This window comes from Oncorhynchus nerka, linkage group LG28 (assembly GCF_034236695.1).
Source record: "Oncorhynchus nerka isolate Pitt River linkage group LG28, Oner_Uvic_2.0, whole genome shotgun sequence".
Classification (NCBI taxonomy): domain Eukaryota; kingdom Metazoa; phylum Chordata; class Actinopteri; order Salmoniformes; family Salmonidae; genus Oncorhynchus; species Oncorhynchus nerka.
This window is the reverse complement of record NC_088423.1, coordinates 79012722-79039630: the sequence shown is the minus strand read 5'-3', so window position 1 is coordinate 79039630 and position 26909 is coordinate 79012722. Positions and strand designations below refer to the sequence as shown.

Here is a 26909-nt window from a genome sequence, read left to right as displayed (position 1 = left end):
ATGTTTCAGCATGATTATGCACGGCCCCATGTCGCAAGGATCTGTACACAATTCCTGGAAGCGGAAAATGTTCCAGTTCTTCCATGGCCTGCATACTCAACTAGACATATCATCCATTGAGCATGTTTGGGATGCTCTGGATCGGCGTGTACGACATTGTGTTCCAGTTCCCGTCAATATACAGTAACTTTGCACAGCCATTGAAGAGGAGTGGGTCAACATTCCACAGGCCACAATCAACTCTGTAAAGTAGATGTGTCAAGTTGCAGGAGGCAAATGGTGGTCACACCAGATACTGACTGGTTTTCTGATCCACACCCCCTACCTTTTTGTTTAGGTGTATGTGACCAAGTCATGAAATCTATAGATTAGGGCCTAAGGAATTTATTTCAATTGACTGGTTTCTTTATATTAACGGTAACTCATTAATATCTTTGAAATTCTTGCATGTTTATATTTTTGTTCAGTTTATCTTCACCACATTTCACCTGAGCTGTAAACATATGATCAGCCTGGTATATTAGGAATTAGTGTAAAGGTGTTCTTCGTTTGTAGAAAGAGAGTCGGACCGAAATGCAGCGTGTAGGTTACTCATGACTTTAATGAAAGAATGCGTACATGAAATAACTCAATAACATACAAAGCAAAACAACAAACGGAACGTGAAACTAATTATAGCCTATCTGGTGACTATAACACAGAGACAGGACAAACACCCACAAAATACAACGCGAACTCAGGCTACCTAAATACGGTTCCCAATCAGAGACAACGATAAGCAGCTGACTCCAATTGAGAATCGCCTCAGGCAGCCAAGCCTAACTAGACACACCCCTAATCAACACAATCCCAATTGCTACAAACCCCAATACGAAACACAACATATAAACCCATGTCACACCCTGGCTTACCCAAACATATACCAAAAACACAAAATATAATGACCAAGGCGTGACAATTAGGCCCTATATTGTGACAATATTAGGCCCTATATTGTAACTATATTAGGCCCTCTATTGTGACTATTTGGCCCATATTGTGACTATACTAGGCGCTATATTGTGACTATACTAGGCCCTACATTATGACTATACTAGGCCCTATATTGTGACTATACTAGGCCCTATATTGTGACTATACTAGGCCCTATATTGTGACTATACTAGGCCCCATATTGTGACTATATTTGTCCCTATATTGTGACTATACTAGGCCCTACATTATGACTATACTAGGCCCTATATTGTGACTATACTAGGCCCTATATTGTGACTATACTAGGCCCCATATTGTGACTATACTAGGCCCCATATTGTGACTATATTTGTCCCTATATTGTGACTATACTAGGCCCTATATTGTGACTATACTAGGCCCTATATTGTGACTACTAGGCGCTATATTGTGAATATATTAGGCGCTATATTGTGACTGTCAGGTCCTATATTATGACTATACTAGGTCCTATATTGTGACTATACTAGGTCCTATATTGTGACTATACTAGGTCCTATATTGTGACTATACTAGGTCCTATATTGTGACTATACTAGGCCCTATATTGTGACTATACTAGGCCCTATATTGTGACTATACTAGGCCCTATATTGTGACTATACTAGGCCCCATATTGTGACTATATTTGGCCCTATATTGTGACTATACTAGGCCCTATATTGTGACCCTCTCATACAGATAAGAATGTTCCAGTATGTTTACCTCCATTTGAATTTACAAGTAGAGCAAGTAGAGTTGTGTTAAAATAGGAGAGGAGGAGAGGATGTAGCACACGTATTTGCATTGGTACAGTTGTACACAGTATTGTACCATGTTACATAAACATATGTGTTTGTATGTGTAGCATATTCGGATGTGTTCATCCTCATGACAATCCTCCTCTTTCTTGTTAAGAATAACACATGATGCTCTCTTTTGACCTAAAAACTGGTGAATGTGTAATTAGGCAGGTGAGTGTGTGTGCGCGCGCATAATGTTACACACACAGGGGCTAGCTAACAGGCCTGTGTATTGTGGCCATTGAACTTTGCTGTTGACCCACATTTCCCTGTCTCTGGAACTGTTACGTTCACTGTCAAATCATGTGTGAACAGAGCTTGGCATTTTTCAAATGAGACTACATGTTGAGGTGAAAAGAGGAACATAGAGTGTACAGAGAGATATGAACAGGCCGTGCGTGTGTATGTGTGTGCGTGCTCACAGAGGTGTGAACAAAGCGTCAGAGGGACACGTGTCTGAGGAACACACTCCCTGGCTCCAGTCTGACAGCCAGGCCAGCAGCACGTCTCGACTGTGTCAACCACTTCACTCTATGGCAGCCTCTCTCTCTCCCTCTCTCTCCCTCCGACCCATCTCTCTCTCTCCTCCGCCCCGCTCTCTCTGTAAACAAGCAGACGTCTGACAGATCTTTCCTCCGGCCCTCTCCCGCCATCCCGTCGCCATGACGTTTGGAGCATTGTTTGCTGGCCTCTGTTGAGTTGCCATGGCAGTGCTTATTTGCTGTACTAAATGTTTGGCCGCGTCGTACAGATTCTGATGACAAACACGGAGCATCCCGGTCTGATCAATGAAACTGCCTCTGATTGGAGAGGAAGGAACGAGGCCTCTCATAGAAGCGCAGCACAGATACACTTGTCATCCAATCTAACCTATTTAATGGCCTCGTATTCTTTGCGTCTGGTGTCCTTTGATGCAGATAAAATATGTTTTGGGTTGACATTCCCCTGACATAAATGCTTTGGTTTCTGTGTTCATTCAGAGGATCTCTGGTCGCAATTCTTGGTCTCTGATACTCAATTATTATTTACAACAGCACTGGTATCACTCACACTCCCAGGGTGCATCACTCCTCACCACACCTGCTCTCACACTCTGTAGCAGTCTACTACAGAACACACAACCTAGACTAAGGGTCCTGTGCAATCACAAAGATATCCGTATTTACTACGTTAGTTAAAGCTAAATAACAAATGTCTTTGAGGATTACACATTGGATTAATGTGATTCATGTCAACGTTTACAATTATGTGACACAAAGAGACCTGGATAGGACAGGACCCTTAGTCTAGGTTGTGTGTTCAGTAGTAGACTGCTACAGAGTGTGAGAGCAGGTGTGGTGAGGAGTGATGCACCCTGGGAGTGTGAGTGATACCAACAATGCTTTCTTACATTGCAGAAAGGAGGTTGTTTTCATAGCCCTGCACTATGTTCCAGTGCATTGGGGACCAGTGAACTAACACTTAAGCATCAACGATGCACCAATGATTTACAGTGTAATTATAAGATAGTGCATACTGGTCTACTTCAATCTTACATAATGACTAGGCTTATACTGCCTGGGATTGGGCTTTGTGTCTATTTAGATGTGAATTGCTGTGTGTTTTTGTGTTTAAGTCTGAGAGGTGAGAGGTGTGACTAAAGACTAGAGAGAGCAGAGGCCTTGAAGTGTGTCCATCCATCCACATGCCTCTAGCACACACCCTTGTGGCCAGTAGAAAGACTACATGCTCTCTTGAGTCTTGAGGGAATGAGTGTTTGCTCTCTGGGTTTAACCTGGCGACTAACCTGTGTTCCTTTCTCCCTGAGAGGACATGTATAGTGATCACCCAGTATGATGGCAAACTGCTCCCAAGACACATTTACTTCAGGACAGACTGTTCTGCTCGGTCTAGACTATAGATCATCCACAGATACTGTTGGGTGTTTGTTGCTGTTATTTTATTCTTCTCAGAAGTGGTAGTTTGATCATTTTAAACTAATTTATATGCCAATCCTACTTAAAATGTTTTATTGGAGTGAAAATACGGTCCAAAATGAGGCCAAACTAGTGAATTAAATAATATCAACAAATGGCAAAAATGGTATCGTTCTAGAGGTTGTACTGTAGATCTAGGCCTATCGAAACCAATTCACATCAATTCAACACCCACTGTAGATCTAGTTGTTGCAGTGTGTCGTAAGTAAACCTACAACCCAGTATGTGACAACGGAAGTTCAACACTCGTGGCATACTAGCAGTTTGTCTGTGTGAGACTGAGCTCTGTTGGGTGACTTTTCTCTGACAGATCATGTGGAAATGCTGGTCATTGACGTAATGGGGGCTAGATAAGATCTGAGAGTACCATTGTTGACGTTTCATTGTGGTTGGCTGGTTGCGGTGGTTTGCATTTAGTGTTTTTCCTTTCTACAAAAGGCATAAGTTAGACACAATAGCTCTCTCTGTGTGTGTCGGCCTAAATAACACTACAGCAGTTGAAAGTCCACAGTTTGGTAATTCGTCTATGTAAGCTGTTTGACCTGATTCTATCATAACCTAAAGTAAACACATGAGGGTAACTACTAGAGGTGAATAAAGTAACAACACTATCTCGTTGACCTCTTTAATATGCTACAACAGTTACATTATGTCTAATGTAAAATAGACGGTTTCTCATTGACCTCTTTAATATGCTACAACAGTTATACTGTATAATACTGTAAAATGATTGTTTCTCGTTGACCTCTTTAATATGCTACAACAGTTACAATATGCTACAAAATAGACTGTTTCTCGTTGTGGACCTATTGTATTAGAACTGATGCATATTGTATTAGAACTGATGCATGTTGTATTAGAACTGATGCATGTTGTATTAGAACTGATGCATGTTGTATTAGAACTGATGCATGTTGTATTAGAACTGATGCATATTGTATTAGAACTGATGCATGTTGTATTAGAACTGATGCATGTTGTATTAGAACTGATGCATATTGTATTAGAACTGATGCATATTGTATTAGAACTGATGCATATTGTATTAGAACTGATGCATGTTGTATTAGAACTGATGCATGTTGTATTAGAACTGATGCATGTTGTATTAGAACTGATGCATATTGTATTAGAACTGATGCATATTGTATTAGAACTGATGCATATTGTATTAGAACTGATGCATATTGTATTAGAACTGATGCATGTTGTATTAGAACTGATGCATGTTGTATTAGAACTGATGCATGTTGTATTAGAACTGATGCATGTTGTATTAGAACTGATGCATGTTGTATTAGAACTGATGCATGTTGTATTAGAACTGATGCATGTTGTATTAGAACTGATGCATGTTGTATTAGAACTGATGCATGTTGTATTAGAACTGATGCATGTTGTATTAGAACTGATGCATGTTGTATTAGAACTGATGCATGTTGTATTAGAACTGATGCATGTTGTATTAGAACTGATGCATGTTGTATTAGAACTGATGCATGTTGTATTAGAACTGATGCATGTTGTATTAGAACTGATGCATGTTGTATTAGAACTGATGCATGTTGTATTAGAACTGATGCATGTGTTGAAGTACTTCACCTCTTACTTCACCTCTTATGATAAAACAACAATCGTTGGTTGTGATTAATGAATACCTGCATGTGCATATATAGATATAGATAGATATAGTTTATAGATTATATATATATATATATATATATATATATATATATATATATATATATATATATATATATATATATATATATAAACTCAGCAAAAAAAGAAACGTCCTCTCACTGTCAACGGCATTTATTCTCAGTGGTCTGAGAATGATCAGCTGTCCGTCCTGTCTCCCCTGTAGCGCTGTCTTAGGCGTCTCACAGTATGGACAATGCTATTTATTTCCCTGGCCACATCTGCAGTCCTCATGCCTCCTTGCAGCGTGCCTAAGGCACGTTCACGCAGATGAGCAGGGACCCTGGGCATCTTTCTTTTGGTGTTTTTGAGAGTCAGTAGAAAGGCCTCTTTAGTGTCCTAAGTTTTCAGAACTGACCGTAATTGCCTACCGCCTGTAAGCTGTTAGTGTCTTAACGACTGTTCCACAGGTGCATGTTCATGAATTGTTTATGGTTCATTGAACAAGCATGGGAAACAGTGTTTAAAATCTTTACAGAGAAGATCTGTGAAGTTATTTGGATTTTTTAAAATTATCTTTGAAAGACAGGGTCCTGAAAAAGGGATGTTTCTTTTTTTGCTGAGTTATGTATCTGTAACACTTACGTCCTAGCAAGGCCTCCTGACTGCTGTGTGTGTTTCTCTCGTTCAGATGATCCTATGGGACTGGGACCTGAAGCAGTGGTACAAGCCCCAGTATCAGGTTAGTGTTTTCTCACACACACACACACACACACACACACACACACACACACACACACACACACACACACACACAGACACAGACAGACAAACAGACAGAATATACTCCTCTGGATACAGTGTATCACTGTTAGAGCACATGTGCAGTCTATCATTCACATTAGGGTTGGGGATAATTTCCTATTTTACTTTCAATCCATCCATGGAATGAATTGTAATAACATGAATATAACTATAGATCATCAACCCTCATAGGGTAACAAGAATCCTCATAAGTGAATTAGATTTCCCAGAGAGGGCATTGAATTGACAAAATGTAAGTAAAAGAGGATACTGACTGAACATAGTATTAGTGTAGTAACTGTAATTTAGTCATATTTCAAAGAATTGAGGCTGGAATTAATAAGTAGAGAGGCGCATTTTTTTTTAACCAACTCCAAACTTTTAGGAAATCAGATTGATCTCGATACATTTTGGAGAGCCTCCACATAATCTTTCTAATCTAGTATACTGGCCTTGTGTTTCAATTTATTGTCAAATCGCTGACACACGTTTTATGCTAGGTCTACTTTATGCATCGCAGAATGGAAGCATCTGTGTTTTTGTAAGCTTGTGTGTGTGTGTGTGTGTGTGTGTGTGTGTATAGATGTGTTTGAACTGTGCATGTAGGCCTGCCCGTGTGTGTAGATGTTTGAACTGCGCGCGTGTGTGTGTGTGTGTAGATGTTTGAACTATGCATGTAGGCCTGCCTGTGTGTGTAGATGTGTGTGTGTGTGTGTGTGTAGATGTTTGAACTGTGCATGTAGGCCTGCCCGTGTGTAGATGTGTGTGTGTGTGTGTGTGTGTAGATGTGTTTGAACTGTGCATGCAGGCCTGCCCGTGTGTGTAGATGTGTGAGTGTGTGTAGATGTGTTTGAACTGTGCATGTAGGCCTGCCCGTGGGTGTGTGTGTGTAGATGTGTTTGAACTGTGCATGTAGGCCTGCCCGTGTGTGTGTGTGTGTGTGTGTGTGTGTGTGTGTAGGTGTTTGAACTGTGCATGTAGGCCTGCCCGTGTGTGTGTGTGTGTGTGTGTAGATGTGTTTGAACTGTGCATGTAGGCCTGCCCGTGTGTGTGTGTGTGTGTAGATGTTTGAACTGTGCATGTAGGCCTGCCTGTGTGTGTAGATGTGTTTGAACTGTGCATGTAGGCCTGCCCGTGTGTGTAGATGTGTTTGAACTGTGCATGTAGGCCTGCCCGTGTGTGTAGATGTGTTTGAACTGTGCATGTAGGCCTGCCCGTGTGTGTAGATGTGTTTGAACTGTGCGTGTAGGCCTGCCCGTGTGTGTAGATGTGTTTGAACTGTGCGTGTAGGCCTGCCCGTGTGTGTAGATGTGTGTATGTGTAGATGTGTTTGAACTGTGCATGTAGGCCTGCCCATGTGTGTAGATGTTTGAACTGTGCATGTAGGCCTGCCCGTGTGTGTAGATGTGTTTGAACTGTGCATGTAGGCCTGCCCTTGTGTGTGTGTGTGTGTGTAGATGTGTTTGAACTGTGCATGTAGGCCTGCCCGTGTGTGTGTGTGTAGATGTGTTTGAACTGTGCATGTAGGCCTGCCCGTGTGTGTAGATGTGTGTGTGTAGATGTGTTTGAACTGTGCATGTAGGCCTGCCCGTGTGTGTAGATGTGTTTGAACTGTGCATGTAGGCCTGCCCTTGTGTGTGTGTGTGTGTGTGTGTAGATGTGTTTGAACTGTGCATGTAGGCCTGCCCGTGTGTGTGTGTGTGTGTGTGTGTGTAGATGTGTTTGAACTGTGCATGTAGGCCTGCCCGTGTGTGTAGATGTGTGTGTGTGTGTAGGTGTGTTTGAACTGTGCATGTAGGCCTGCCCGTGTGTGTAGATGTGTGTGTGTGTGTAGGTGTGTTTGAACTGTGCATGTAGGCCTGCCCGTGTGTGTATTTTGTGCCTTGTGTGTATTGTCATCCTGTTGGGGTCCACAGTGTTTTGCAGAAACACTGTACAGGTAGATCAACAGGAAGCAGTGCTCCTCTGACTGACGTCTGCCCCACTCATCACTCACCACTCATTGTGGCCACAGAGCCGGGCCTTCAAAAGTAGCCTAGTTCTCTAAACTCTCTAGTATTTTATATGGGGTCTATCAGCACAGCAACAGTCAGTAGGATAGGCAGGGTGAAGAGGGGTAGGGGTGCAGGCAGGATCTCCGTCAGCGTCATGACATACACACAGCCTCCTAGCTGTCGTCACTGGGCCAGGGAAGTGCCAGCGCTGCACTTTTACTCCACACACAGGCACACACACCAGCACCATGCCCAGCCAGCACCATGCCCTGCCAGCACCACTCTCCTTTATTACTGACATCACTGGTCCAAACAGCCTTTCAATTACCCAGCATCAATGCCATGAGCTCAGCAGCGAGCCTGTCTGCCCTTCACACTACCCTCCACTGCTGTAAGAGGAGTGACAAGTACAGTCCCATCACAATGAGACCAGCAGTGTCCTGTTACAGCTATCTGACAGTCTATCTGCGTATGTGTGATACCTGTAGATGTCCTGGGCCCAGATTCACCAAACACTTTTTACGCAAAAACTTAAGAAGCTTCTTAACAAGAAGAAAAGAAGTTCATATGTGCAGATCCACAAAAATGTCTTAATTAAGAATTCATGATTTTCTCATGAACTTCTCAGATGTCTTCTTATGAACTTCTTAACAATCTTCAGATATTTGTCGTTAGGCAACCCAGCCAGCTAGCTGTCTATCTAGCAATGGCAATCATGTTCGCATATTTCTAATTGGGATTACTGGTCTAAAATATGAACTTGGGCTAAAAACAATTAACACTGTAACTTTCAGATGAAGTTTGTGAGTCAATTGAACATGTTCAATAGCTCCCATTAGCATATTCTTTCACTGCCATGTGTTTAAGACAAGGGTTTATCTATCTGGGAATTCCAAGAAGAAATCACTTTATTTTCAAGCATCTCATTTCTTCTTACTTTTTGCGAGATACATAAGAAGTAACATAAGAACATTTCCAATAATCTTTTTGAGGAATAGCAACTTCGCTTAACTTTCTTCATAAGTCCATTAGTTAAGGAAAAAATAGCAATTAAGAAGGAATTTCTTCTTCAGAAGGTTTTGTGTTTGGTCATTTAAATCCTTTCTGGGTTCATTAGAAACAGTGTAAAGGAATGAGGAAAGGACACCAGTCTCTCTTCTCTAGTACAGTATCTACTGTATGTTTGTGCTCTGCTGAATGAGGCATCTCTCTGACATGTGTCCCCTTGTCTCCTCCATGTCCCCAGGGAGCGGTAAGTGGTAACGGAGTGGACCTGTCGGTCATCAACGAGGCCAGGAACATGGTGTCTGACCTGCTGATGGACTCGTCCCTGTCGCCACACACCGTCTCGTCCCTGCGCAGCGTCAGCAGCCTCATGGGGACCTTCTCTGGCTCCTGTCGGCCCAGGGTCAACCCCTTCACCCCCTTCCCAGGTTTCTACCCCTGTACCGAGGTGGAGGACCCTGCAGAGAGGGGCGACAGGAAGCCCCTGAAGGTGGGCCCTCCAGCAACCTTCTGAATGTGATACTAGCAGGTCATAACTAACACACAGAAAGAAGCCTGTTGAGACTAGCAGGCCAACACATTATCCACTAACACATTATCCACTAATACATGGTATCTTATCCTCATAATGAATGTTCCTCTTCTATGTGTTCACCAGTGTTACGTAGATTTAGTTTAGTTGTTTTTAGTTGTACACCTGCTCTACTCTATGTAACCTGGTGGTGAGCTGAATAGAGATCTGCCTTTGACTGTGTTATAGCATCATTGACCATAATGTAATAATGTCTCCCTCCTCCCCTCCACACACCTAGGGTCTTAGCAGCAGGAACAGCCTACCAACACCCCAACTCCGCCGCGGCTCCACCTCCTCCCCTCTCCCCCCTCTGGAGTCGGCCTCCTCCCGCTGGGAACGCAACAACGGCAAGAGACCGGGACCCCACCCTGACCTCAATATGACCAGGTACGACCACACACACCTTGACCTCAACATTACCACACACACACAGTGAGTGACTTCAATATGCCCAGGTACGTCCACACACACCTTGACCTCAACATTACCACACACACCCTGATCGCAATATGACCAGGTACGATCACACACAGGTGGGACTTCAGAGTTCAGACACCAGGTTAAAGGTTAAAGACATGCCCCGGGTAATTTGGCGACTAATACTTTTTTAAAAACCTCACGCTTTCGGCTGGATGTGTCAATATGTAGTTCATACATGCATAATCTATGAGCAGAATTACTGTCTTACCTTAATTAGCCATGAAATCCCTAGTTTGAAAGCAACTTTTTTCTGGAAGCTTTGCGGTGCCATTTTCTCTACATTTACCCCCATGTGGACAAGCCCCCTAACAATGAGCTTCAACCCCCCACCATTTGAGTGACAGCTAGCAAGACACACACACACAGTAAAGAGAGCAATGACGTGGTGCTCATATCTGCACATTTGCAAGGTAGTATGGTGTTTTCGGGGACCACTTTTGCACGCGGGCACTACTTTCAGAACTACTGATTAAAATGTATACAAAAGTACTGGAGCACATCTTTCAAGGTCAGGTCATTTTCAACATGGCACACTCCCTGTCTTTACCCTGATATGAACAAGCAGGCCCTCCCTCAGCAACACATTCTTTGTTACCATGTGTCTTTGATTAAACTCCCTGAAGATGTGGTTCCCCTGTATATCCACTGGGGGGCAGTAGTGGTCAAGCTCTGTAAGCTGATATGCCTAACAGATAATGACCATAACATTCCTTCATTCTCTTTGTTCCAACACTGTTTAAATGACTCACTTGACCTTTTAGGGATCTTTGACTTCTTCAAGGATACATTTTCAACGTTGATTTTCATTGTCTTACTTTGAGCACCAAATGAGTCATATAATTAGTGTTACTGTATGCTATGTAACATTTCTCTAAGTTCATCTTTATACATAAGAGCGGGTGTGAAACAGTTCATCATTATAATGGTGTAGATTGAATATGAAAGCATTTTAACTGATGTTGTCTCGTTAGTTCTAGCAGTAAGTGCCATGGTGTGTGTGTGTGTTCCAGCACGGGTTCTCTGTCCAATGGGCCCAATGCTAACCTGCTGACTATCCCTAAGCAGAGGTCCTCCTCTGTGACCCTGACCTACCATGCCGGGCCCAGGAGAGCAGGTGAGATCATGAGGATTTACTGTACACACAGGTCTGATACACTGTGTGGAAGTGGAATATGTTTTTAAGTTGTTTTACTAGCTCTCTCTCTCTCATTTCTTTCCTATCTCTCTCATTCTACAGGTGCGTCCCCCAGTCTGAGTCCTGTCAGCTCCCCCAGCCACAGTCCTCAAGGGGGAGGTCTCTCCTCCCAGGTTACGCGCCCCCCGGTGGAGTTCCCCGACACAGCTGACTTCCTCACCAAGCCCAGCGTCAACCTGCACAAGCCCCTGGGCTACATCCTCAGCTCCGCTGACTTCCAGGAGCCCTATCGCAGCCCCGCTGCCCTGTGCACCAGGTAGGGCAATTTACTACCCCCTTGCCCTACCCCCTCCATTATCTCCTGGTGTTGTAGAGCCAGTTCAGCTGTAGAGTAGAGTTGCATTTCACCATGTGTGTTGATGATAATGGCAGCTGTGTTTGTCCCTCTGCTCACCCTGTAGCTGTGGTCGTCAGATGCTGAAGAACATTCCCAGTATGGAGGCAGGGGAGGGACACCTGCCATTCACTGGTCATGCTGAGGCCCAGCGCAGACGCTCAGGTATGACACCTGCTGGAATGTAGCCTCACTCTGTACAGACATAGGCTGCACAGTGTTTTTGGGCACACTCCCATGGCTTAGCTTACTGTTTCACTCTCAAATGACTGAAAACCATTTGGACATGCTGTACCAGAGAGTTAATTCATTAGAATAATACTTCCCACCGAAATGCGAAACTAGTGGTCAACTCACTGTGATGTGCAATGTGTCTCCTCCACAGCAGGTGAGGGGTCAGAGTTCATGGGGGAGGCACTGATCAGGGAGGAGAGTGTGGAGGCCGAGTCGATGGGGGACAGGAGTCCAGACGCAGGGAGCCGGGGCCAGACAGACAAGGAGGAGCAGAGCGCCACCACAGAGCAGCAGACTCAGGAAACAGAGGTATGCAGTGCTACAGTATGCTAAGGGTGCATTCCCACACATGCTAACCACACATGGATGAGTATGAGCTATGTACCATTGTGAGAGTGTTTTGGTAGTGCGTTGTTTAGCACAACCTCATGCAACCTGACACGCCTCCCCTCCGCTACTCCAAAGCACCTTCCCTATTGAAATACAATGTGTTGGCTCGGTCATTTTACTCTGTGTTGCCCTGTGTGAATGCACCCTACTGCTAGGCTAACATCGCCGTGCTGCAGAACAGTAGCTTTGAAGGGATATGTCTCAGTCAATGCTAACACCTTACAGCGTTCGTTAGCCTTCCTGTGTGTAGCACTGCTGCCGCTAAACTATCTGTTAGTGGAATTAAATTCCTACATGTTTATTACCCAATTCAATTAATACACTCAGTCCATTTCTAAGGATTTGTAAGATACTTATTTGCATAAAATGGGCGAAATCAAGCCTCAAAAAAGCCTCAGTCTCAAAATCAAGCAATAGCGTTTATTCTCAAGAGTACTGAACATGATACAATTTACAACAGGTTATAAACTGAAAATAACATCATTAGGTTTCAAACTGTCCCGTCCCTCCTCCACTCCGGTACAATGGCAGTATAGTTCACAAGCCTTCCTACATCGACCCCCACCGGTTTAGATCATTTACGACCAGGCCAAGGCCTCCCTGTGTAGATAAGCATTCTAGCCAGTCTGATAAGTTAATTCATTTCTACCAAGGAACAGACAGTCTTTGTTCTAATTCTTGATTATAATTACACCCATTATATTCAGTACTAGGATTAACATAAAATTCATACATCTATACAGTAATTTAATAGTATTCTGATTAGTCAGTCCTGATTGAAATGTATACATAATTTAGTCATTATTGATAAAAATCCCTTAACACTATCCCAACCAGGAGACTCCCTCTGAATGAGAGAACACACTCAGGCCAACACATGCAACAGTGTAGCTTGCTATAGGATGTGTCCTCTAGTTAGTTCTGGGAACACAGTAAAGGATCTCCTCAGGCACTCATTGGGTGCATGTCTTTCAGTCTGTTGTGATGTATCTAACAGCCGTGTAAACCAGTGTGATGGGGGGTAGTGTTGATCTGGCTCTGTCCTGGAATGCCCCCGTCGTTTACTTGGGCTGTGCTCTCACTTTCTTTATTGGACAAACCAAGCCTTGTTAAATCAAGCCAGCTGTTAAGACAACTGTGTAGGGTTCATCTGAGGATTCTGTGGGGTAATTCAAAAGTGAATTATTCAAAAGCAACGCATACATAGTCAGTCTGGAGCCTGCTTCCATCCCCTTAACAGAGGAATGAGATTCATAAGATTTACGATGTGGTGTCTTGCGTGCGTTTGTGTCTACCTGCATGCGTGTATGTGTGTGTTTATCTAAACGTGTGTGTGTGTGCTGTGGTCCTCTCCTGCCTGTAGGGTGAGTTCAGACTAGACCCCCTGCTGGAGAACCACGATGACCTCATGGAGAAGATCAACAGCTGGAACTTCCAGATCTTTGACCTGATGGACAGAACAGGAGGGAAGACAGGAAGAATACTCAGCTACGTCAGTACAACCACATACCAACCATATAGCAACCATCTATCTGTCTTACGCCATGATCTGTTACATCAGGTATTCCCAAACTGGGGGCAATGCCGTCGGGGGTACGCCAAATAAAAATGTGATTCACAATCTTTTTTTCCATTTTTTTTCTTTAATTTGGAAAAAAAATATTCACATTTTCAAACAGTCCATTTATATTTTCCAACGGGGCTATACATTTGGGCAAGGGTTTTTTCTTGCCTGAGTAGCCTCGTTTCACTGCCTAAAATAAAAATGAAACCGTCTAGAGTTCAGAGAAATAACAACACAATGTCAAATACAGGTAGCCTAGTCAAATAATTAACATCCAATCACATTAACCATTACTCTCTCGCGGGAATTCCACTAACGGTCCTTATGTAGCCAAACGTAGCTGCTGCTCATGTTGGTATCTGTACTGATGGAGTAAAAGCCATGACAGGGAGACATAGTGGAATGGTAACGCGCGTGCAAGCAGTTGCTCCCGACGCCACTTGGGTACACTGCAGCATCCACTGAGAGGCTCTTGCTGCCAAGGGAATGCCTGACAGCTTGAAAGACGAGCCGGGTTGTGACAAACTCACACTCATTCTTATGTTTAATAAATGTATTGTATAGTGTGTGTGAGGCAGGCTTACAATGATGGCAAAAAACAACATTTGAGAGTGTGCTGACCCTGGTGCTAGAGGGGGTACACAGATGGAGGTTGAATGTTTGAAGGGGTACGAGACTATAAAAAGTTTGGGAACCACTGTGTTACATCAATTAATATTTGAATAAACAACACCTGGGCTGTAACCCAAATGGAACCCTATTCCCTATATAGTGCATTTAGACCAGGACCCATAGGGCTAAGAGTAGTTTTGTGATGCAGCCATTGAATTTATTTATTTGGAGAAACTCACTTGATTGATTGATTTAAATATTGAGAACGGTATGATCCCCATTACTGATATTTGACTGAATGATGTCCCGAATGCTCGTGGTTGTCTTGGGGATTTCTCTATGTGCTGTTTTGAGTACTCTGTGTTCTCCCAGTGTCTCACTGTCTGTGTCTGAGGGGAATGACTTGGTTAATGTAAACAAAATATATATTTGTGTTTTAAATTAATCTAGGTGTTTTATTTGTTGTCTTTCTCCCCAGGTGACCTACACTCTGTTCCAGGACACTTGCCTGTTTGAGATGTTTAAGATCCCTGTGAGGGAGTTCATGTCCTATTTCTGTGCTCTGGAGAACGGCTATAGGGATATTCCCTGTGAGTATAGTGCTGCCTGTGCTTTCTTCAGTCCAGGCACAAAGCCCATATTAACACTTGGTGTATTGTCTACTCAGATGTAGAAATGATCAGACCTGGGTGAAAAACATGAAGGTATGGGCCTCCTGAGTGGTGCAGCGGCCTGAGGCACTTCATCGCAGTGCTTGAGGCGTCACTACAGACCCGGGTTCGATCCCAGGCTGTGTCACAACTGGTCATGACCGGGAGTCCCATAAGGCGGCGCACAATTGGCCCAGCGTTGTCCGGATTAGGGGAGGGTTTTGCTGGGGGGACTTTATATGGCTCATCACGCTCTAGCGACTCCTTGTGGTGGGCCCTGCGCCTATAGGCTGCTTCGGTCTTCAGGTGTTAAGGAGCGCGGTTTAGCGGGTCATGTTTCTTTGGACGCATGGCTTCACCTCACCCCAGCCCGTTGGGGAGTTGCAGCGATGAGACAAGATCGTAATTGGATATGACAAAATTGGGGGAGAAAAGGAGGGTAAAAAATAACATGAAGGTATTTGTATGCCGCTTAATTATGGTAGTTTAGACTTTTCCAGGCAGCTAAATTATGTCCACTTCAAGAATTATTTGAAATGATTTACCCAGGTTTAGAAACTAACCATAGGGTTGTCATGAAGTAGAAGGCCTACAGTTCACTACATACAGCATGACATGCACCATCATATGTAATAGAAGCTTCTACCTCATGTAAATGATGTGGTGAAGTATTACTGTGACTGATGTGTGATGTCCTGTGTGAATCTCTGCCTGTACTCAGATCATAACCGGGTCCATGCCACTGACGTGCTCCATGCTGTCTGGTACCTGACTACCCGGCCTGTTCCAGGGTTCCAGCAGATCCACAATGAGCATGTGACAGGAAGTGACACAGGTAGCACTATTTCTGTTCTTTATTTAATTTTGCCTCAGTAAGTATAACTCTGGACTTCCCCAAGCCCTCATTTATTACCATAATATACTACAATATGCCACATATTTATTAGCATAATTAGTGTGCTTGCTGAAGGCAAGACCACTCTAGATTTCATACATACTTCCTATTATTAGTGTGCTTGCTGAAGGCAAGACCATTCTAGAATTCTTACATACTTCCTATTATTAGTGTGCTTGCTGAAGGCAAGACCATTCTAGAATTCTTACATACTTCCTATTATTAGTGTGCTTGCTGAAGGCAAGACCATTCTAGAATTCTTACATATTTCCTATTATTAGTGTGCTTGCTGAAGGCAAGACCATTCTAGAATTCTTACATACTTCCTATTATTAGTGTGCTTGCTGAAGGCAAGACCATTCTAGAATTCTTACATACTCTTATTTGATATCTTCCGCACGCTCTAGAGCTTAAACGATTGAAGCTTTTTAACACAAAATCAACTTCCAAATGTGCAAACTACCCCAACTTAGATTTCTTGACAAAATATTTGTTATATCATTGATAATTTTTTAACTACAACATTATATAATATGATCTCCAATGCATTTCAATGGCAAAACATTTCTTTCACCATTTAAGCTATCAATGATAAACCAATGTTGAGATGTTCAGACTGACCCTACCCTAGCTTTTATACAGATTCTTTATACGATGTATACTTTTTAAATTATAACAAATGAATCTACAAGACTTTAAAACCTTTATAAACTAGAAACCATTTAAATTAGCATAGATTTACAAAACATGGATTCATTGCCAACCATAGTAACACCGTGGTAGACATTTGAAATGCTACTGCTTTTTAACCATTTCAACTACAAACATTAAAACGACTTAGGCATTTTCCAAGCAAACTATTTAAATTAGCGACATTAGTTTAAAATCACCCACCAATAGCAGTGATGGCTAGTGGGAGGAGCTATAGGAGGACACGCTCACTGTAATAGCTGGACTGGAATTAATGGAACGGTATCAAACACATCACACATATGGAAACCACATGTTTGTCTCCGTTGCATGAATTTCATTACAGCCATTACAATGAGCCCATCCTCCTATAGCTCCTCCCATCCTCCTATAGCCCCTCCCATCCTCCTATAGCCCCTCCTTCTCCAGGTTGTCCCAAGCTATAGACAACAAACAAACTTTCATGTTCAGGCTATCCTATCAATCGACCAATCTTTCCACCCATCTATACTTATTCAACTGAATTAATTAGCATGGGGTTTGAATGAGAACCATAGAAATACAGTGGTAGCAAAATGAAGTTACCAACGTTAAAACATTCAGGCTATCCTAACACACCTTCATAAACAATCAACTATCCTAACACACCTTCATAAACAATCAACTATCCTAACACACCTTCATAAACAATCAACTATCCTAACACACCTTCATAAACAATCAACTATCCTAACACACCTTCATAAACAATCAACTATCCTAACACACCTTCATAAACAATCAACTATCCTAACACAGCTTCATAAACAATCAACTATCCTAACACACCTTCATAAACAATCAACTATCCTAACACACCTTCATAAACAATCAACTATCCTAACACACCTTCATAAACAATCAACTATCCTAACACACCTTCATAAACAATCAACTATCCTAACACACCTTCATAAACAATCAACTATCCTAACACACCTTCATAAACAATCAACTATCCTAACACACCTTCATAAACAATCAACTATCCTAACACACCTTCATAAACAATCAACTATCCTAACACACCTTCATAAACAATCAACTATCCTAACACACCTTCATAAACAATCAACTATCCTAACACACCTTCATAAACAATCAACTATCCTAACACACCTTCATAAACAATCAACTATCCTAACACACCTTCATAAACAATCAACTATCCTAACACACCTTCATAAACAATCAACTATCCTAACACACCTTCATAAACAATCAACTATCCTAACACACCTTCATAAACAATCAACTATCCTAACACACCTTCATAAACAATCAACTATCCTAACACACCTTCATAAACAATCAACTATCCTAACACACCTTCATAAACAATCAACTATTTGAATGTATAATACATTGGCATAACACTTAATGGATTCAATTTCAACCATGAGAACACAGTGGTATTCATTCCAAATGCTACTGCTCTTGAACTATTACAGCTACATACATTAAAACAACTTCAAAACGTTGTGAACTAGAACAATTGAAATGATCATAAATTGTCTGTTACTAACCCACCAACCACAATGATAACTCTTGAACGTTCAAGCTAGAGACACCTAACCAACTTTCACATGTTCAGGGTAGGCTATTCAATCAATCAATCATTCAATTCTCCCATCTAGCTACTTTTTCTACTTTAACCAGTCAGTACCATTAGTATTGTATTCACTATAACTACTCTAACTTATTTCATGACCATAAATACTTTAAAACATGCTAGCAAGCACACATTTTCTTTAGGAAAGGGACTTTTCTAGTTCTAGCCTCTTGATGTACCAGTGTAGGCATTCCTGTAGTGTTTGGCCTTTTCTCGGCAGACACCAGATGGTTTAGTTTAAAATGCCAGGATCCCCAGTCCCGTCCCTGCTAATTATATTTTATGTACTGCATCTTTGATCCATCGGAAATGATTTAAGGCTCGCTTGCTGACTGATCCTTCAGTAGCTGCCAGAGGAGCAGCTGCCTTCTGATAAAGAGAGGGGGAGGGAAGGGTGGATAAACAGAGAGGGGGGAGATGGGGTGGTGAGCAAGCCTCTGTCGTGATAGAGATCTGTCTGTGCTGAGCTCAGCGTGTTTAGGGCTTATTTTGGCCCTTTTCATTTTTCAAATGGAGTGCAGTAGTCTGAGTCACTGGGCCACCAGCTTAACCTGCCTGTAGAAATCCTACTCTACATACTTTGTTCTTAATGTGACACTAGTTCGCTGTTTTCACTTTATAACACAGTCAAGTCTTCTCCAGTAAACTCCAGTTATGATGTAGTTCCAGTGTGAGGTCCCAGTATGTCGTTGCTGAAAGCTGCTGCTCTTCTCTCTAGATTCAGACAGTGGGATCTCGCCGGGCCGGGTATCATACGCCTCCTCCAAGAGCTCGTCCATCTCTGACGACAACTACGGCTGCCTGGCGTGGAACATCCCTGCTCTGGAACTCATGGCACTATATGTAGCAGCTGCCATGCATGACTATGACCACCCCGGTCGCACAAACGCCTTCCTCGTAGCCACTAACGCAGCTCAGGTAAGTGTTATTATCCCAAAAGCCACTGCTCTACCATCTCAGCTAGCAAACCCACACCTGTTCAACAGTAAAACCTGTATCAGGAAGAGAAGGTTCAACCGTCACTTCAGTAAGTGTTCCCATTTGTGTTCCCACACGCTGTTAAGTCCTAGGAAAGGGGAAGTGTTGTGCTTGTGTCACAGACAGCATTCATTTGGTCCCTGTGACTCATGGATGAGATCTTTATTGGCCTAAAACCTTCTACATAGACAGGTTCTAATCAGCCTTGGATATCATGGTAAAAGCAATGAAGTGAGGGACTGGTATAATATTACACTTAGTTCACATGTCAGGGAAAAGTTCCCACAAATCCTGAGAATTCAGCGAATTCCTTGTCTTGCTTCAACATTATGGCAAAGGTTGGCAAAGAAACTATACCACTGTATAAATAGGGTTTTGCACTGTCATGACCTTATTATAGCACTGTGCATACTGTCTAGGTTGTGTTTTCCAACCCTGGTCCTCCAGTACCCCCAACAGTACACATGTTTATTGTAACCCTGGACAAGCACACCTGATTCAACTTGTTAACTAATCATCAAGCCCTCAATGAGTTGAATGAGGTGTGGTTGTCCAGGGTTACAATAGATATGTGGAATGTTGGGGGTACTGGAGGACCAGGGTTGGGAAACACTAGGCTACGTGATATGTGAAGCATCAGTTCCGGGTAGGCTATGTGATATGTGAAGCATCAGTTCCGGGTAGGCTATGTGATATGTGAAGCATCAGTTCCTGGGTAGGCTATGTGATATGTGAAGCATCAGTTCCGGGTAGGCTATGTGATATGTGAAGCATCAGTTCCGGGTAGGCTATGTGATATGTGAAGCATCAGTTCCGGGTAGGCTATGTGATATGTGAAGCATCAGTTCTGGGTAGGCTATGTGATATGTGAAGCATCAGTTCTGGTTAGGCTATGTGATATGTGAAGCATCAGTTCCTGGGTAGGCTATGTGATATGTGAAGCATCAGTTCCGGGTAGTAGGGTATGTGATATGTGAAGCATCAGTTCCGGGTAGTAGGGCATGTGATATGTGAAGCATCAGTTCCGGGTAGTAGGTTATGTGATAGGTGAAGCATCAGTTCCGGTTAGTAGGGTATGTGATAGGTGAAGCATCAGTTCCGGTTAGTAGGGTATGTGATATGTGAAGCATCAGTTCCTGGGTAGGCTATGTGATATGTGAAGCATCAGTTCCGGGTAGTAGGGTATGTGATATGTGAAGCATCAGTTCCGGGTAGTAGGGCATGTGATATGTGAAGCATCAGTTCCGGGTAGTAGGTTATGTGATAGGTGAAGCATCAGTTCCGGTTAGTAGGGTATGTGATAGGTGAAGCATCAGTTCCGGTTAGTAGGGTATGTGATATGTGAAGCATCAGTTCCGGGTAGGTTATGTGATATGTGAAGCATCAGTTCCGGTTAGTAGGGTATGTGATAGGTGAAGCATCAGTTCCGGTTAGTAGGGTATGTGATATGTGAAGCATCAGTTCCGGGTAGGTTATGTGATATGTGAAGCATCAGTTCCGGTTAGTAGGGTATGTGATATGTGAAGCATCAGTTCCCGGGTAGGTTATGTGATATGTGAAGCATCAGTTCCGGTTAGTAGGGTATGTGATATGTGAAGCATCAGTTCCGGATAGTAGGGTATGTGATATGTGAAGCATCAGTTCCGGGTAGTAGGGTCTATGATATGTGAAGCATCAGTTCCGGGTAGGCTATGTGATATGTGAAGCATCAGTTCCGGGTAGGCTATGTGATATGTGAAGCATCAGTTCCGGGTAGTAGGCTATGTGATATGTGAAGCATCAGTTCCGGTTAGTAGGGTATGTGATATGTGAAGCATCAGTTCCGGTTAGTAGGGTATGTGATATGTGAAGCATCAGTTCCGGGTAGTAGGGTATGTGATATGTGAAGCATCAGTTCCGGGTAGTAGGGTATGTGATACTGTATAACAGGATGTCATTGCATTACATTGCTAACCTGACATGTGGGCCATGCCTTCCTCGTAGCCACTAACGCAGCTCAACCCTGACATATTGATTAACAGTATGTTGGCAGTCAGTCAATCTTCCACCTGTCCACCATGTCTAGACCGGCTGCATTATTTAGTCTGAAGCACACTGACCCCAATTCCTTGCCCCTGCTCACCCCTCCCATTCCCTTCTTCAACATCCTCTTTCATATTTTACCCCCTCCTTTCTTCTTCTTGTCCTCTGACCCACCCGCATTCCTCTCCACTCAACCTACCCTTCCTCCTACTCACTCTCTTCTTCCCTCAACTTCTCCTCCCTCTGTTCCCCAGGCGGTGTTGTATAATGACCGTTCGGTCCTGGAGAACCACCACGCTGCTTCGGCCTGGAGCCTCTACCTGTCCCAGCCAGAGTTCAACTTCCTGGCCAACTTGGACCACGTGGAGTTCAAACGCTTTCGCTTCCTGGTCATCGAGGCCATCCTCGCCACAGACCTGAAGAAGCACTTTGACTTCCTCGCTGAGTTCAATTCAAAGGTTTGAGATGATGATGACGAACCTCACATTTTCAGAAAATCTGTTTCTATTCTGTTGATACTTTGTATTTCCTGTCATTTTGATACTGGCAAAGGCAATAAAAATACGCCTTATCTTTATGGCTAATAGAGTTGATACTTAAAGGAACATGCTGGATCTCTGTTAGAAATGAGGAGCCTGGCAGTTCTAATCACTGTGTGAATGTTTGTGTTGCTATAAATAGGTGAATGATGTGAACAGTCCAGGAATCGACTGGACTAATGAGAATGACCGTCTGCTGGTGTGCCAAGTCTGCATTAAGCTGGCAGACATCAACGGGCCGGCCAAAGGACGCCATCTGCACCTCAAGTGGACAGAAGGCATTGTCAATGAGTTTTATGAGCAGGTATAGAACCCCTCCACTCTGCATGGCCCAGATGTCAGGTTATCAATGTAATGCAATGCCATGCCTTCCTGTTATACAGTATCACTGATGCTGATGCTTCACATATCACATAGCCTAACCAGAACTGATGCTTCACATATCACATAGCCTACCCAGAACTGATGCTTCACATATCACATAGCCTACCCGGAACTGATGCTTCACGTATCACATAGCCTACCCGGAACTGATGCTTCACGTATCACATAGCCTACCCGGAACTGATGCTTCACGTATCACATAGCCTACCCGGAACTGATGCTTCACATATCACATAGCCTACCCGGAACTGATGCTTCACATATCACATAGCCTACCCGGAACTGATGCTTCACATATCCTACCCGGAACTGATGCTTCACATATCACATAGCCCAGTGTTTCCCAACCCTGGTCCTCCAGTACCCCCAACATTACACATTTTTATTGTAACCCTGGACAACCACACCTTATTCAACTCATTGAGGGCTTGATGATTAGTTAACAAGTTGAATCAGGTGTGCTTGTCCAGGGTTACAATAAGGGTTGGAAAACACTGACATAGCCTACCCAGAACTGTTGCTTCATTTCCTGATGTCTGTTACTGCTAGAATCAACAAAATGTCACAATGTATCAATTTAGGAAGTTAAGTTAAATTAGATTAATGAATAAAACAATCTTAATTGACAAATGAGTTAAATTGTTTGTCTGCCTGTCTATCATCTACAGGGGGATGAGGAGGCCACTTTGGGATTACCCATCAGCCCCTTCATGGACCGCTCCTCTCCCCAGCTGGCCAAGCTGCAGGAGTCCTTCATCACACACATTGTGGGGCCGCTCTGCAACTCGTACGATGCCGCTGGCCTGCTCCCTGGCTACTGGATCGACGAGGAGCGCTCTGAGGATGAGGAAGAGCAGGTGGAGGACACAGAGACTGACGAAGACGAGCTGGAGGAGGAGCTCGAACCAAGTAAGACGTCATTTTCTATCCTTCTCTCATTCTGAATTAATATATGATCATGAGTTGACACATTTATCATTTTAACATTGAGCATTTAACATTTCTATCAAGAGCAGGATGTTTTTTGGATCATTGCTATTGCAACTAAAAAGCTATGGGATGTTAAATCCTTTTTTGTGTGTGGTCCCATGCAGAAAGGAGAAACGGCCGGCGTCGGCTGTTCTGCAACATCATGCAGCACCTGACAGAGAACCACAAGGTGTGGAAGAAGACCATCGAGGAGGAGGAGAAGAGCAAGGAGAAGCAGCAGGCCGACAGCCTGCCTCTCAGCCTATCCCCTTCGCCCTCCGACGACCAGATCCAGGTCATTCAGGAGGAGGAGGAAGGAGAGGAGCGCCAGTAGCAGGAGGAAGATGAAGAAGAGGGACAGATCCAGGTCATTCAGGAGGAGGAGGAAGGAGAGGAGTGCCAGTAGCATGAGGAAGATGAAGAAGAGGAAGAGGGACAGATCCAGGTCATTCGGGAGGAGGAGGAAGGAGAGGAGCGCCAGTAGCATGAGGAAGAGGAAGAGGAGGGACAGAGCCAGGATGCTCCTGAAGGGCGGAACAGTGAAAGAGAAAGTCCTTCAACTCCTCCCTCTTACACACACACACACACACACACACACACACACACACAAACATTTATACACACACACAACACATACATACACACACATATTATAGATATATACACAAACATACACACACAGGATGAACCTTCTGGATCTCCACACGTTGAAATTGTCACTGTGCCGACACGCTAATGCAGTCATGTTGTTTTGAAAAAAGGCCTTACTACTGTGAGGGGATTCTTGCTGCAATGGTGGGAACCCCACTCCTATGCACTTTCACCCCATGGAGAGTAGACCAAGAACAAACACCAGAGCTGAGGACACTGGTGTGGAGAGGAAGAGAGGAAAAGGGTCTGGATGTGCCCTCCATGGTGATCTGGCTGTAATGCTGCCTTGAACGCAGAGCACTTAACTCTCCCTTAGGTACTAAAACAAATCCTATGATTTCAAATAAAGGAAAAGAAAAAACACCTTGACGTGGTTGACATCCGTTACCAAAGCGAACAGTTCAAATGTGGAAAGACAAGAGACTGAGACTGTTTCAGGCTCACTGTCAGGAATATTCTAGATCTATATATCAAATGTGCCTGTCTGAACCTTTACTGAGTCCCCTGGTCCAGACCCTAGGTTGGTCTGTGCAGTCCTCTCCCCTTGCTGGCGACACACTGTATCACTGACTCAGTCACAGAGACGTTGTGGAAATGAGCATTATACCTGCATCGTTTTTGATGCCTTTTATTCATGTGTACCACCTGCCTTTTATGTTTCCTTCTTCTTTTGTTGGTTTAATTAAGTTGTGTGTGTGTGTGTGTGTGTGTGTGTGTGTTTTCTTCAGGAACGCTTGGTCGCCAGTCATTGAAATGTTATCAGAGATGAGATGTTCTCTGTTGTTCCAATGAAGGGATGTTTTTTTTTTTTCTTTAGATTATATCTATTTTTTCACGGTTACTCAGGATTCTCGTGAAGTTGAATCATTATTTTGCAAGAATTTAAGTAATTGACTTTAAAACAAAGATAATTAAATCTCGGTGATTGAAATAGTTTTTAAGCTTTGTAAGAACAACTTGAAAAACAAACACATTCAAGCAATTGAACTGCTCCTCTGTGATAGAGCAAAGTATGTCCTGTGTTTCTGTCAACCTCCGCTGCCCCGCTGGCAGCGCCGTTGGCTTGATCTTCTAAAGACCTCACTGTAGAATTGGGATCCTTGATTGTCAGTTGACTGCAAAAGACCTGTTTGCAGCAAGGCAACATTTTGTACAGTAAAATCCCATGATTATTCATGTACCAGTATAGGTAAAGGTGTTTTTGAGTGCATTGCTGTTGGCATTATTTTTACACATACTCTGTCTAGATAACCTCTTCATTTCATTTGTCATTCTACAGACACTGATGTTTTGACAAAAACTATAGATCTTTGCCAAACCCACAACCAGGCCAGTGTGTAAAGGGGGTTAAGTAATCCAGGGTTTCACCTTCACTTTGGTTTTGTTTTTTATATGGTCTTATTCTCTGTACCATAAGACAGTTTAATACTAATAGTTCTATATTTCTGTCTGTAAAAACTCTAGGCATTCCACTAGAAAGAGTTTAATGAAAGAGATGGCAGACCTGCAAGCCGAACTCACTTAACACCCTATCAAGTCATTTTCTCTGGAGAAGGAAGTTCTCAAGTAAGCAGTGTAATTCAAGCTAGTATATTTAAAGACAAAAAATATATATATACATGTGCACATTTTACTACCAAACAAGTGTTTAGCCTCTGCACAAAAAATAATATCTGCATATAAATATGGTGTATAAATATATATTATATTTTTTAATTAATCAACAGAATGCATCTGTTTTCTACACACAGCTGACATATATTGTACAGTGAGACCCTGTAATTCTCATCCTGTTTCCAGAGTTTTTATCTGATACTACAGATGTTGAACTGTGGGGTTTGGTGTTTTTCTTTTGGGTTCAGCGTCTCCCTGCTCCTTATCACAACCACTTTCTCTCTCTTGGTAATCTCTATTAACTCTGTTGTCTACTCAGTCCACCCATCCACCCAACCAGTGCCAAACTGTCCCTGCTCACTGCTCACTGCCCAGCCTCTGGGCTCTCATACACTGGGCGTGTTATGGTTGGCCCCAGAGGTCTCTCTGAGCTCCATGTCCCACAGCAGGCTCAAAGTGATGCTGGTGAAGCCCAGCCCAGGTGTTGTGGAGGAGAGCTCACGACTCCTAACCGTGGCCCTTCAGTCCGTTCGGGTTGAGCGACACTGTCTCTTACTTAAGTTCTGATGGTGAATTGTGATGCCTCTACAACCTCCAGCCACCTCCCCCCACATTGTATGGCTCATTATGTTGTAAAGGTTTGTTTGTTGGCTTGTCACTGTGCAGTCTCACGAACCACAGTGTCCTCTAATGTTCTTGTCATAAAAGTCTCTATGAATGGCCGTTACCCTTATGTAGCATTGAGATATTGTTTGTCTGTTGTAACTGTTCAACCATATCAAAATTGTGGGGGAAATGATTTCTGTTATTTATAGCTGTCATAAAACACCATCCCTAAAAGAACTGTTCTCTCAAATAATTTTATTGATACATACACACACTTACTCAATTGTAACTGTGTGTGTGTGTGAGTGTGGCATAAAAATCCCCTTGAATGTAACTGTACTATAACTTTGCCCTTAGTGTTTAGATCCTCCTGCCAACAACCACAGTTGGAACAGTGATGTTTGCTGAAATGACTGCAATGTCAGTTTCCAATGCACACAGACAAGGCTCTCATCCAGGTGAATTGGCAGTGTCTGTCTACCTCGGCATAACTTTCTGAGAAGTGCAGTTACTAGTTAATAGAGGTATGCTGGGTGCCAAAAATAGCTAGAGGCATCAAATCAATATGAAATATTACCCTGCAAGTCTGATGTATGCACAGCATTGCATTGGAGTCTTTTTCCAGCCCTTTGGTCTGTTGAGTAAAGAGTAGAAGTGCGAG

The 26909-nt window shown here is 43.1% G+C and overlaps 1 protein-coding gene across 2 annotated transcripts in view; it reads left to right on the top strand.

Annotated features, from left to right (window-relative positions):
* Positions 1-26485, top strand: part of LOC115116666 (cGMP-inhibited 3',5'-cyclic phosphodiesterase 3B) — an 84502-nt gene extending 58017 nt beyond the window's left edge. The window contains exons 2-16 of one of the 2 annotated variants that reach the window (XM_029645156.2): positions 6105-6155; positions 9458-9706; positions 10029-10177; positions 11281-11384; positions 11508-11721; positions 11867-11964; positions 12188-12342; positions 13787-13915; positions 15078-15189; positions 15971-16084; positions 19204-19403; positions 21740-21943; positions 22167-22328; positions 23077-23317; positions 23503-26485. In XM_029645156.2, the coding sequence (XP_029501016.1) occupies positions 6105-6155; positions 9458-9706; positions 10029-10177; positions 11281-11384; positions 11508-11721; positions 11867-11964; positions 12188-12342; positions 13787-13915; positions 15078-15189; positions 15971-16084; positions 19204-19403; positions 21740-21943; positions 22167-22328; positions 23077-23317; positions 23503-23711 (2391 nt within the window). In that variant the 3' untranslated portion in view covers positions 23712-26485. Of the gene's footprint in view, positions 1-6104; positions 6156-9457; positions 9707-10028; positions 10178-11280; positions 11385-11507; positions 11722-11866; positions 11965-12184; positions 12343-13786; positions 13916-15077; positions 15190-15970; positions 16085-19203; positions 19404-21739; positions 21944-22166; positions 22329-23076; positions 23318-23502 lie in introns of both variants that reach the window. The other variant, XM_029645155.2, reaches the window with a different exon arrangement.
* Positions 26486-26909: the final 424 nt, after the last annotated feature.